This window comes from Parasteatoda tepidariorum, chromosome X1 (genome assembly GCF_043381705.1).
Source record: "Parasteatoda tepidariorum isolate YZ-2023 chromosome X1, CAS_Ptep_4.0, whole genome shotgun sequence".
Lineage (NCBI taxonomy): Eukaryota > Metazoa > Arthropoda > Arachnida > Araneae > Theridiidae > Parasteatoda > Parasteatoda tepidariorum.
The window spans coordinates 77,252,876-77,267,501 of NC_092214.1; the positions used below are offsets into that span (position 1 = coordinate 77,252,876).

Consider the following 14,626-nt stretch of genomic DNA (forward strand, 5'->3'; position numbering starts at 1 on the left):
ATTTCACGTATATATATATATATATAGTGGCTACAAGGTGGCTAGCTCCCTGAAAAATCTAAACTGGTAAATAATTTCTTTAAAGAAAATTCTGAAGCTTATCTTTTTGCCATTTCAATTGTTTAAAAAATATATACATCTTTTTCAGAGATTCTCGACGAGGGGTTTTTGTTCTCAGATTATTTAATTACGAAGGTTAATCATTGGGTTTTCAAATACATATTTTGAAATTTTAGCACTTTTTTTTTTAGTTTTCTGAAAATGGTGGTCAGCTTAGAATACCCTCCATATCTTCAGAAACTCATCAGAAATCCACATCCGTTTAAAAAAAATGGTTTATTTATTCAGAGAAAGTAAGTTTTTGTTCCAATTTCAAAACTTAAAATATAGTCTATGCTTAGTTAGCTCTCAATCAATTCAGACTGAAAATCCTAGTACATAAAATTTTAACCACTAGCCCGAAGTTATTCAGAGAATTCGCAATTTCATTTTGCTCACTGTGCGCTTGAAGTTATCACAGGATTGCAAGAGTCTGGAAAATTTTACAAAGTGAAAGAAAACATTAAACGGAACAAAATTTTTCATTTTAATCAAAAAGAATAGTCGTAAATTAAATATGTATGTTAAAATTAACAATACTTCAGTGACCCAATTTGTCATCATCTTGATTAAATAATATAACTACAGATGAAATCAGACAATGACTTGATTTAAGAACTTCACTTAGAAATTGTTCGAGGCTTTAACTACCAAAAGTCTTTAACGCATTTATTGGATTTTATTAGTTAAAATACTATGGCATGATAAATATGTAGTTGAGAAAAATATCTTCGTTAATTTGTGTAACCATTTCATCACTTTTCTACATTTTATACACATTTCTTTTAAATTTTTTGTAATTAAATAGATTGTAATTAAATATCAAGAGCAAATTAGCTTGTTTTATTGTAAATGTCTAACAGTTTTAATGTTTATTAAGTGAGAGTAATTACATTAATCATGGAAAGGAATTTTTTTATGAGTACCTAAATGTTCGATGAATTTTATTTTATATCATATATTTGGATTAAAAAGTTAATTAAATTAGATTTTAATTTTTAAAATTTTTTAAAAAATTTGAAGAAAAAATATTAAAAATTTATTTTAATAAGTACGCTTTTCATGTTAAAGCATTGAGACGAAAATAAAAATAATAGTATAAAACAATAATAATGTGAAATAGACTGAAAATAATGAAATATTAATTATAAAGTAAACTAATAATATAAAAATAATATTATAAATTATAAAAGCATTAAAAAATTTTTAAAAAAAATACTGTGGATAATCATTGTAATAATTATTTTTATTCCCTTAGTTATAAAAAAAAGAGAGAGAAAAGCTCATCGATTGAGACTGGTCTTCAAAAGCCTTCTTAGCATTTGTTTGGAAATAATTCTTAGGGGGTCGGGGGTCAAAAACCAGTTTTACTCTCCCCTCAACTAGGAGGAGGAGGGAGTGTTACTTCCGCGTCATTGTAAATAGTCTGAGAATAAAATAAAGAAAAGAGGATACCCTTTTACTACCCGCTAAATATTTATATTTGGAAAAGTATGCATGGAATATGTAAAGTTTGTTTGAAATACATTATTATCAAAATGATAATGTTATATCTAATAAAAAGAGATAAACTGAAAACTGTCGAGATCTGTACTTGGGTATTAATAAAACATGATTTCGTTACAGAAAATTACTTGAATGTTTCTCATCTAGTTTTTATGATATATTTTAATTTTTATAAACTGTTGTACTTATTCTTCTGCTTTGTGAAGTACTTAAATTAAACACTTTTTAACTCAACTCTTCAGAGTAGTTTTGAAAATTACAAGAATCAAACAAAAAGAGTAAATAAATAAATTAAATAACTACGATAGTTGTTTAATTAAGTAAACACGTAGCTGTTGACATGGAATGATTGAATGAAAATGGTTTTTAGTCGCAAAATAAGTAATGGAAAATTCTTTAATTTGTACAAAGAATTTTGTTTTATTTGAAAACTATATAGGAGATAGTATCAGTGGTTCTTACTTCTTCTGTGTTGCAAATTATATGATGTGTTTACATTTTTGTAATAAAAATAAGATTAAAAAAATTATATAGAAAGAGAATTTTTAATTTTCGGTTTTAAGGTTAGCTACTGCAATAGTGTACTCGTTTTAGTACATAAATGTTCGGCTTTTTCCTAAGGAGACGAAACAATGTGTTATAAAAAGAATTATTTACTTTATTATTTATTTTTAAAAAAGTTACGCAATGTGTGAATTTATTATGGACAACGTAGCTAGTTCATATGATTTATTTAAAAACATGCTTGAAAACTTTAAAAAGATAGTTCTTAGAAAAACGCGTTTGATATCCAGCATCAGAATATTCTCTTATCAAATTGATAGTTTTTAATAAAGAGATAAGCTCACTAACTAAACATCTTAAAACTATTAATAAAATAAAATAAAAAAGAGGATGAGTTTATCATTTGTAGGTTGAAAATTTCACGTGTAGATTTTTTTGTTAAAGAGCAATATTTTTTTGAAACGTAAAATATTTACAACTAAAATATATTGGTTTCATGCTTTCACTTATTACGTATTAGATAAAACTAAGTATTCAATAGGTCATTCAAGGATATAAAGGTCACTCATTAATTATGGAATCATAGAATTGGAATTTGAATTAAATTATTGTTTTTATTTTATGTTCATTAAATTCTAGATGGAAAGTTTCTGATAAAAAATTGGAGTCCAATCATATATGATGACCATCGTGATTTCAACTGTCTTACAGTGCAAAGTTATTCTCGGTTATGTTAAATTATAAAAGTAGAATGGAACATAAAGACAGAAATTTTTTTCTGTAGTCCTTTGTAATTTTATATTATGTTATTTGTAGGATAATTGTGCTGATATATTTTGTGACAGAGAAGTAAAGCCTTATCAACTGTGACATAATAATATAATTTTTTTTATTCTATGGAATTCAAGCGTTTGTGGTAATTTTAAAACTTCAGCTGCATCTTAGAAAAGAAATTATTTATATAGTATCTACATAAACCGCATTTTTTTCAGAGATGTGTGGACCACCGCACTGCCGCATTGCGTGAGGTGACCAGGGTCCTCAGAAAACTAAAAACTGGTAGCAACATTTTTTAAAAGAACATTCGAGAGCTCACCTCTTTAACTTTCTAATTATTAAAAAAATTATTAGAGAATCTCTGCAAAGTATTTCTATTCTCCGCATATTTAATTTTATGTATTTATTTTGAAATTTAAGAACCAGTTTTTACTTTTCTGAGGGTGTAGGCCAGCTTAGCCAGATACATTCATGCCTACTTAAAAAGGATCGTAGAGACTGACTTTACTGAGTGGTAGCAAAAGGATAATAAAATTAGGAGAGAAGTTGTGAGTCAGTGGATAGAGCACTTGCCTCCCAATGAGGTGAACCAGGTTCGAATTCCGGCAATGGTTGGTTGATTCTAATTTTGCACTCGGCTCGCACTGACCACAGTACTGAGGTAAAATATCCTCAGTGATAGACAGATCATGGGTTAAAGTCCCCTTTCAATCAGGCTAACAGCGGGAGTTTTTCGTGGTTTTCCTCTTCATGTAACGCAAATGCGTGCTAGTTCCATCAAAAAGTCCTCCACGAAGTCAAATTTCTCCCAATACTTGATCCATGAGTTCATTAGTCTCCTGGATTGGGTTCAAAATTGGAAGGATATGGAGATGGTTGTCATGGGTAACATTAGTTGTATACCCTAAATTGGGTCGGCTGTTCGGTTATAAAATAAATAGAAAAAAATTATAAAAAAAATAATTTTAAGATTATTTTTCCTAATTTAGGTTATGTTATCGACATAGAAATTTAATACTGTCCAACCAACAGATATTACACACACGCGTATATATATATACATATATAATTGGAAATATCTTCAATTTATATTAAATACCTCTGTAATCAAAGTAGAACCGAATAAAGATACCTTCAAATAAGAGATAAGAAAAAATAGGATCATAATTTTTATTAATTCCTCCAGAGGACTGCAAACTATTTTCAGATGTTTTTTAATTAAAAATACTACAATGGAATTTTCGTGGTCAATAAGTGTGCGCAGACAACAGTGAGAAACTGTTAGACCAATATCTTTTCATGTTAGATAAATAAATAAAATTAATACAAAAGAAAATACTGTTTGGGTGTTTACAAGTAAAATCTTTTCGTTAACTGTAGATTCGTATTTTTCTAAATTTAAACACTTTTTTTTTCAAATAAAGAATTTGCAATCGAATGCTGCGTATTTTCTGGCAATTTAATTCCATAACGTTACTGTAATATACATTTTTAAGCTTTGACCTAGAAGAGTTCAGGGTGTTCCGTAAAAATGGCCATTTATATGTTTCTTTAAAAATCTATATCAAAAATGAAAACTAAGTTTATATATTGGAGTTTGTAAATTAGTATTTAAGTGATTGAAAACAGAAAGCTTATCGTAATCTAACAAACTATAATAGAGGAATGTGAATGTCCAATAAGCACAAAAATAAGTATTGTTGAGGTTTAAATGTAAATATCTTTTTAATGATCATTTTTCACCTGTTATCTGTTTCTTTACATCATCAAAACTGTCTTGTTTTCTGTTTCATTTGCTTCACTGTACTATGATTTGTTATATTTCGACTGAATTTCTGTATTTTTGATTTTTACCTTGCTTTAATATTAATATTTGACCCCATATAAACACATTTTTTGTCTTCAATTTCAACAAATATTAAAAAAATAGTTTTTAAGGGTGGTATTTACAAAAACTCTGAATGACCTAAAAATTAAAATTTTCATGCCGATCATTAGTAAGTATCAGAGCATTACCAGTCAGTCAGCAATTTTAAAACTAATGTGAATCAAAGTCTGATGAATAAAATATCACAAACAAAGCCCCAAAGCATAAATCAGTATCATTTGGATGATTATTCATTTTAATAAAATTTGCTCTTCATTATCATTTAAATAAGCTCAATTAGCCATGTGTAATTAAGGTCCACGATTGGCTGTGTGTATTGTAGGTCCTCGATTAGCTTTGTGTATTGTAGGACCACGATTGGCTGTGTGTATTGTAGGTTCTCGCTTCGCTGTATGTATTGTAGGTCCTCGCTTCGCTGTATGTATTGTAGGTCCTCGCTTGGCTGTATGTTTTGTAGGTTCGTGATCGCCTGTGCATATTGTAGGTCTTCGGTTGTCTCCGTGTAAGAAATTTTTCTCTAAGTTCTTTAGAATCATACAGTTCTAGTTTGAAGGAAATATCTTAAACCGATTTCCCGCTTAATCTCAATTAGATTGCATTAGAATAGCAAAAAGTTAAGTCATTTTTTTTATTTAAAGCAATTTATTTTGAATATTAAATTTAATTACAAAATATGTTTAATTTTAATTGTCTAAAAACTTAAATTTTTTCGAACATGTAGTACAAATAAGTTCTAAATAATAATAGAGACTTAAATAGTGTTTTAGTCTTTAAAAAATGCCAGACATAAATTTTTAAAAGCGTCTAATGTAATTGCTACATTACTTTATCAGCAAAATTAAAAAAATTTTATTGCAATTTATTAAAAGAAGTCTTATCATACAAGAAAGAGTAAGAAAAATAATTTTCTTTAAAAAGGGGGTAAACATTGAAATATGTGTAAGCCGAATTTCTAAAAAGCTGTTTTTTAAAAAAGTAATTTATGTTAAACTTAAAGAAATAATCAAAAAAGAAGAGCTTTTTAAGATAACTATTTAAACTTAAATCACTATATTTCAATTTATAATGACTAGATAACTGCATTATTTTTCATTAACAAGTTCTTCGTTACAAACACACAAGCACCTTCAGTAAAATAAAAGTGAAGAAAATCATTAATTTCTCTTAAAATTGTCTGAAAACGTTTCTATGCATTTCTTACATATTAAAAAAGTAATTAAATTATGGATGTGATAATTTTTCAAATAGGAACAATTATTTATTCCTATACATTAAATGATGAACTTTCATATACATTTAACTGATAAAATGTCTGTTAACCAAGTGTGTAAATATGTTTAAGCATTTCCTTAATTTATTTCATGCTTATTTGTTAAATACGAAAAAGACGGGGGTGAGTGTTTCCGAGTAGGCAGTTTCTCGGTGCAAACGAGGACCCCCGCTGAACTTGTGGTTTTATCGACCAACCGAGGACGTCGTTTTTGCACGCATACACACTTCGACTCGGCTCATTATACATAGTGTTTATAAACACTGCCAATCGAGAATAAAATTAGATATTGCTAAAAAATTTTCTGGGACTATTTCATGACCCCTCGAGTCCGAAAATAGCATTTTCTAACCAAGAACGTACTCGGTTGGCACGAGGTCCTCGGTTACCGGTGTGTCCTCGGTTGTAGGTCCTTGTCAACACACGCACATATTTATAAAATAAAAATATTAAATAAACTAGTCTTTTATTATTCTAATTAGGACAATTAGAAAAAATCTTTGAAAATATATTCATAGTTCCTTCTTTAATACTAAGATAAGAATTAACTTAGGTTTTGGAATTACCATTGAATATTTACATGAAGAATAAAAAGTAAAAGTGAAAAAGGAATTTAATTTTTCTGTTAGTTTCAAATAAATTAAAGAGAATCAAGTTTCTAACACACTTTAACTTTTTATTAAGTGATTTTTTTGAACCCATTGTATGTTCAAGTTGTCTATTAATATTTTCATCAATTTAGATTCAATGATAAAATATTTTTTTTACAGGAATATATATTTAGGTGAAACATTTTCCTGTTACATGAGTGTACATAATGATAGTCAACAGAAAGTCACTGCTGTTCATGTACAGGTACTTTTTTTTATATACATACCATAAATTAAAATTGAATATATAAAAATAAAATGTGTCAAGAATGTTGTTCCTGTATTACAAACTTCAGTACATGTCTTTAATTTTTTTAAAATTTTATGTGTTTTTTCAGTCTAACAAAATGTTAATGCCTAAAATTGTGGATGTCTCAAGAAATACACTTTTTTAAATAAATAATCTGTCTAGTTTTTATTAACTTGTGGCATTTTTTACACTGTTTTTTTAGTAATTCTGTTGAGTTTTGCATTAGAATCTTTTGTTTAAATTTTTATTTAATAATATTCCTTTTTTTTTTTAAATTTAACTTTCTTTGCATTTGCTCCAATTAAAACATTTTTACTTTTGATTTTAAAGTTCATATTTTGATTTCAGTTTTATTACAATTGAACAAATGTTCAAAAGCTTAATCTGTATATAGGTTAGTAATAAATGTGTGGTATTTTAACGGGTCGAAATATGAATGAATTAAGTATAAAAAAAAGAGTGAAGAGTATAATTTAAATTTTAAAAACTTCTTTTGATTATTTGTTTATGCATTATATTAGAGATAAGTGTTTTATGATAATTAGCAAGTGACTACTATTAAAGATGAGTGTGATTAAGCAAGAAATAATAATAAGTGAAAATTGCAAAATAAAGTGCCATTTAGAGCGAGTAATATTTAGGTGCATCTACCACCAATAATTACCTTTTTCAAAACTAAACTGTCTTTACTTCAAAATAAGTATTTTAAATTGATCATTGAATAAGAAACAAAAGAACTTGAATTTGTCTTTAAAACTTTTAACTTAACAAAAATAATATATGTTTTTAATTTAATTGATTTTTTTGCCATTTAGTTTATTTTAGTTTTGAAATGTATTTATCTAATTTCAGGCTGACCTTCAAATTGGAATGCAAAAGATTGTTTTAGCTGGCCAACGAGGAAATTACAGTACTTTCACTGAATTAAATCCTGATCATAGCGTTGATGATGTAATTCACCATGAGGTCAAAGAAATAGGTACTCATATGTAAGTATTTGAAATGTTCTTTATAAATTTTTGGGCTTAAAAATTCAATAAATTAGTAATTTTTATAACAAATTTAATAATTTTTGTTGTTTATATTTTCAGTTTAGCTTGTACTGTGAGCTACACTACTGTAAATGGTGAAAAAATGCATTTTAGGAAATTCTTTAAATTTCAGGTAACATATATTAAATGTGAGTGTGTGTATAAATATAAATATATGTATACATTGCATATATATATCATGCATCAGAAATATTTGCTTTAAGTCTAAAAACTAAGTTTTTAGTATTTAAGAAAGAAAATAATGCGTGTATTTATTTTCAATTTTTTTAGCTATGCATTTTTCTCATAGTTCTTTATTCTTCCAAAATTGTTTCTATTTTTAGGTATCAAAACCATTAGATGTCAAGACTAAATTTTACAATGCTGAGGTGAGTCTTGCTTATGATTTTGTTACTGAAAATACTAGTTCTTAGATTAAAAAAATAATACTTTTAAAAGATAAAAAATAAGTGCTTCAGAAGTGGTAGTAGTTTAGAAAATTAGACTACTTCATTGTGTGTTAGACCTAAATTCCTTGCTAATTTATATGAAAAATATTTATAAAATTTCCATCATACTTTTGTATCTGTTGAAAACTTTTAATTTTTTTGTTTACGTTAAAGTGAAACTACTTGGGATAAATTGCTATAGTGGTCAATTTAGACAGGTAGTAAACTCATAGAGAGGATGCGTCATTTTTAGAATCATTTCTGATACAGTGAAACCTGTCAAGTTGACCTCAATTATCAAGAAGAAAATTTATCCTGTATAATATAAAGAAGCAAAACTTTTGTAACCTAATCACCTATTTGTCTCATATATTGACTATTAATTATATTGACTATTGGTGTCCCATAATCATTTTAGATGCTAATGGTTCTATCTTAATTGCATATACAGTGATTTTTCTTTTTAACTACGTTTTCAATTCGTTTAGTGGTTATATAGTTTGTTTACAATGTAATAGTTTCTTATGAATAATAATTTTTATAACTTTCTTCTTATATCCATTATTTGTCATATAAATTTCTCTCAATAAAAATTTTCTTTCCCAATTTCTTAAAAAAAAACTGACTCTTGAATAATTTATAAACCTGTGAAGTTAAAATATTGTTCTTTATAATGTAAAAAAAATAGCTTTTATAAAGTGTGAAAACTATTTCTGTAAATCAGTGTTGGAACAGAATTTCTATGTGTTTTGCACATTAAAATAGTTCTTCATTTTTCAACCCATTAATCACTTAAAACTATATGCAAGATTATAATTTTTATATATTTTTGCTGTATGAGGCCACCTAATTAGCTTAGAGAATAGGAGTAGCAATAAGACACTTATTTGTGTATGATTTTTATTATTTAATAACAATTATTAAAAAAATTGTATTTGTTTTGTTTCAATCCTATTTATTTTGTGTGTTCTTTTGATACCTTTTTATTTTTTTCTCTACACATAATAATTTTCATTTTTTTTCTTTTATGATTTTCATCTGGTGATTGTATGTTTAAGGATTACTGTGTAAGTTTCATTAATTTTATTTTATGATTTTTACCTTGTATTAAAAATATTATTTTGAGCATATTTTTATTGTTTAAATATTATAAGGCTTGGTACAATCCTTTAGACCTCCTTAATTTTGAGAAACAATTTTAGGGCCCTTTAAAATTGTCCAAATTTGTGTCAAGAATTAAAATCTATCTCTATTAATGTTGTTGTGTAATGTTTATATGTATTTTAATGTCTTTAAATAATATGGTTCATAATTTTGATTTATTATGTCAATTAATCTTAATAAATTTATTAATTTATACTTTATGTAATTACACAAGCCTGCGAAATCGAACTTTTTGAAAAATACAAGAGAAATTATTGTTGATTTATATGTTATCTATGTTATTTGATAAGCTGATTTCGAAAATGACAATAATTTTTCCCAATCACATCAGGATTTTTTATAAAATCGATATTAATGTTATTACTAAAATCCTATTTGGAAAGGAATTCTCTCAAACAATTTTGCATGTACTATCCGGTAACTGTTCTCGTCATTCATTTTGATCTATGTAAAATTTAATCTTGTGAAAGAAAATTGATTTTTTAACTGTCAGCTAATTTTTTGAAGGTTAAAATGAATAAGAAATGCTGTTACCAGACCGCACAAGCCACCTCTGGTCGAGAGAAAAACAATAAGTTCCTTGTGTTCAAACTTTTTACATCAGTTTCTAGAAGAAAATCACCAACATACCATTTAAATTTGTTTTTATTGAGATAACTTACGTGAAATTGATGATTAACCAAAAATAACAAACATTGTGTATGTGTACATGAAAGTTTGAAACAAATAATAAAACAAACAAAAGAGAAAAGTTTCTATTTAAGTACATACTCGTTTTCCTCTGAAACTTATTTTTGATGATCTTCTTTTATGCTTAATCTCAGGTTTATTCCGGGCTATCATCCGACAGTAGTCAGCAAGCATGTTCTTGTCCCATCTTCCTTGATATTTACGCTCCATATCTCTGATATCTTGATGGAACCTTTCCCCTTGTTCTTCGCTGACTGCTCCTAAATTCTCAGGGCAAAAGTCCACATGTGAGTGAAGGAAATGCACTTTTACACTCATGGAGCAATCCAACGTTTTAAATTTGTCCAGCATTTTCATTACAATTTCCTTATAATCAGGATCCCTGTAATTACCCAGAAATTTACTGACGACATCTCTGAAAGCAACCCAAGCTTCTTTTTCCGTTGCTGTCATGTTAGTCTCAAATTTTTTATCCTTCATGAGTTTGCGGAGTATCTGGACCAACAAATATTCCTTCTTTCAACTTAGCTTGGGATAAACCTGGAAACTTTGCACAGGTATTTGAAACAATTGCCATCGTTTGGAGCACCCTTGACAAACTGCTTCATTACACCTAATTTTATATGTAGCGAGGTAACAATACTTTTTCCAGATCAACTAAGCTGTTTTGAATAAAGTTCTTGGTGCCTGGGTCAAGATTTTGTCTTTTCGGCCATTCTTTTTTGACCCAATGTTGAGTCTTGTCACAGCTGTCCCACTCACAAATGAAACATGGGTACTTTGCAAATCCCCCTTATTGACCAAGAAGCATGGAGATAACTTTCAAATCACCGCAAATGGTCCAACTGTGGTCGATATATTTTATTTTGTCCAGGACGAGAGCCAGGTTTTCGTAGCATTCTTTTAAATATACTGAGTGTCCAACTAGTACTAATGCATACTGGCTCCCATGTTGAAGAAGAACAGCATTGAGGCTTCTTGTAGATGAATCTATAAACAGTCTCCACTCATCTTTATCGTAGATGACATTAAATTTGCTCATCAATCCAGGAACATCATAACAATAGGCCAAGTTCTCCTCTTCATCAAAGTACTTAATAAATTCCTTTCACGATTCCTGTACCAATGAAAAGATGTTCCTTTGGCCAATAAGTTTTTTTCCTTCAGTCTGGAGCCTAACAATTCAGCTGCCTGTTTCAAAAGGCCAAGATCTCTAGTCAGATCATTAAGCTCAAACTGAGAAAAGGGCTGAGGTGAACCGGCAACAGATGGCCTATATTAGATATCGGAGCCTTGAATTTCTGTTCCGAGTCTGAAGACTTTGAAGAGATGATTGGCAATTCAGTTGGAGGCAAAGGCACAGGCACATCAGATCCATGAGGTCAGGGGCATGTGGCCGATGGAATGCTATCAGGATAAGATATTAAGTCTTTGATTTTTCCGGTTATACCCACGAACATGGCAGGAACAAAAATAACAATCATCAAAGTGGTTTTGGGGCTCCTTCCACGTCGTAGGAATTCCAATTCGTAAAGCAGTCTTCTTTCCTTGATGCCATAAGCGTAGATCATTGAGACACTGCACACAAACTTTATGAGGCACACAAGATTTGTCATGATCTCAGAGTTTCATGCCAAAATATGCGAGATGAAGTTGTCTTACATAGTCTGTAATGCTCCTCATGTGATTTTTAACAACACTGCATTCACTGCATATATAACAATAGTCATCTGGGAAATTTTCACAATGTCTCGAACTCAAAGCCATGTTTCACGAAACGCACAGAAAAAAGCAGACTTTAAAATAACTCCCTGTTAAGTTTGCTAGTGTTTCTGAGAGGTCAGCGAACCTAGATAAGGATTCTCGCGACGCTATTAGTAGAGAGAGATTGTGACAGAGAGAAGGACTGTGGCAGGAAGTAGTGATAGAGGGGTACTTTTGTAGATTTAACCAAAGTAGAATGTTGGTCAGTCAAAAAGGGAAGGAAATCAAAAACGAAAATTTTTTTTATGGTAAATGCTCATAAAAATTCCAGTAAAATTGAATTTTTCTAAAAAACGTGACGTGATAGAAATTTTTCATTATTATTTTCCATTTCACCAAAAATAACATTAAGTTCAGCTATCAGACCCCTTGTATTTTTTTCATCGCAGGCCTGTGTTATTAAACTTTCATGAAATAAAATTAAAGAAATGTGTTTAAATTTCTCATTTATGAAAATTATACTTAGGATTTAGTTTTTTAAAAGCTTTAATTACCCGAAATCATTAAATATATACTTCCGACATGCATTTTTTCCCCAGCTAAAATTTCAGGAATTTTTCATGAAGCTACTATTACCTTTTTTTTAAAATATTGATAGTATTTTTTATAATACAGATTTTTCTGCTTTTTTTTAAAAAAATATTTTGTGTAATAATAAAAGTTAGAATGAGATTAATTTAATAAAAAGATTAAAAGATATTTTATTTTAATTTATAGATAAACACATGGCATCATTTATTTCATTAGTGTGTTTGCAATCTTTGGTTCTAAAATTATTTATTTTGAACTTTTAAAATTCTGCTAGTACATTCCTTCTTGGATTATATGCAGGGTTCGTGATTTTTTTTGATTTAAAAAAAAAAAAAAAAGTCAGATTTTTTTGATTTAAATCAGTTTTTTTTTTATTTTTATTCAAATACACTGTAAGAACTTTAATTTATGATTAAAAGAACTTTATAAATGTTTAATCCAAATTAAATTTATATTAAAACTATATTATAACAATATTTTAGAAGCTCCGAACTTACTAAAATAATTTTTCATTATAATACATAGCTTTGAATGCTAGCAACCATTTTGAAACAAATGCATGATTGAAATTTAAAGACTAGATGAAATAGAGAATTTAAACAATACTTCAGGGGTCTGTGTAGGTTTTTCTGAGAGGTACCTATTTTGTGAAAATTTAGACATAATTTCTGAAAATTAAAAATTATATTAAAAAGCATCACAAATATGGTAAAAATATGGATTTATCATTTCTTACGAGACACAAAAATAAAATTTTAAGAAAAAAGTATTTTATGAAATTATTTTACCTTTTTTCCTAAAGCTGAATTTGTGAAGGTACTTTAACTATTAAAACAAAGTTTAAATTAATAAAATCATAATTTTAATTTAAAATCGTGATTTCTTTTTTTTTTCTCTTGATTTTTAAAATGACAAAATAAATGTAACAGATTGTTTTCATAAATGTAGTCATCTCTCTATTCTAAAAAAAAGTTTTTGCAGTTAATTTTGTCCCCTGAAAAACTTTTTAACTACGTGATGAAAATCTAAGATTAAGGAATCAATTCATTCAGAATCTTTCAGGGAAGACATTTAGGGCATTCAAATCTTTTACATAATTTTAAATTTTTATTTATTTTAGTTTTAAAGCACGATTTTGCAGTTAATAATGAAGAATAACCGCCGTTCACAACAGCCAATCACATGTCTGAAAACGGCAAGCTTAAAAAAGCGATTTACAAGTCTGAATTTTCTTTTTCAGAGATGCAACCAATCACAAAATAGTTAGAATTTCATTCTTCAGTTTTACAACATCTCAACTTATTTCGTATTGATATATTGATTAATCTGATTATTTGTTTTCTAAAACGTTAATTCGTAAGTTTAATCTGGTTTTAAATCTTAATTCGATTTGTTTATTTACAAGTAATGCCTAAAAAGAAAAGACCTAACATTACTAAAAAGTCGCAACTCAATGCGAAAGCTAATCGAAAGCGGGAAAAACGTAAACTTCATAGTATAGAAGAAAATAATGCTCTTTTGCTTATACAACCTAATGATGATTCAACTAACAAAAAAAAAGTTAAACTAACAAAGGTTGAGCTAAAAGAGAATGTGTGTAATTGCTACACAGTCGCAACAACATCGACTTTCATTTGCCCACATCAAACCAGACCTGTAAATACAGAAAATGTGGTTGGAATGCACACTGTACCAATTCGCTTTCGCAATGTTGANGTTAATTTCTGACAATTTTGGCTCATTTAGAGAACAAATAGGACATAGAAGGAACTGCAGTCAACGAAAAAAAGTGACATTGATATTGACACACTGCTTATTCTGCATTTAAGAAAATTAATTCTTTTCGATGATAACAGTTAATATTCAGTTTAATATTGAAATATATGAAATCAAAGCATTCTTGGTAAGCAATTCTCCGGGGGTTGGCGAGCAGGGGGCGGAGCCCTCTAGTTCATCAAAAAATAAATATTTAATCTATATATTTTTATATTAAAATATTCATTTTTAATTCTATATCAAAGTTAAGCTGAAAAAATTTTTTTAAAAATCTATG

The 14,626-nt window shown here is 28.2% G+C and overlaps 1 protein-coding gene across 2 annotated transcripts in view; it reads left to right on the forward strand.

The window, feature by feature from the left end:
- LOC107437476 (trafficking protein particle complex subunit 13) overlaps nucleotides 1–14,626 on the forward strand; it is a gene marked incomplete at its 5' end in the record, with an annotated part of 75,232 nt that overhangs the window by 26,123 nt on the left and 34,483 nt on the right. For both annotated transcript variants that reach the window (XM_071187588.1, XM_071187589.1), the window contains 4 exon segments: nucleotides 6,815–6,899; nucleotides 7,797–7,933; nucleotides 8,036–8,108; nucleotides 8,320–8,364. In XM_071187588.1, the coding sequence (XP_071043689.1) occupies nucleotides 6,815–6,899; nucleotides 7,797–7,933; nucleotides 8,036–8,108; nucleotides 8,320–8,364 (340 nt within the window).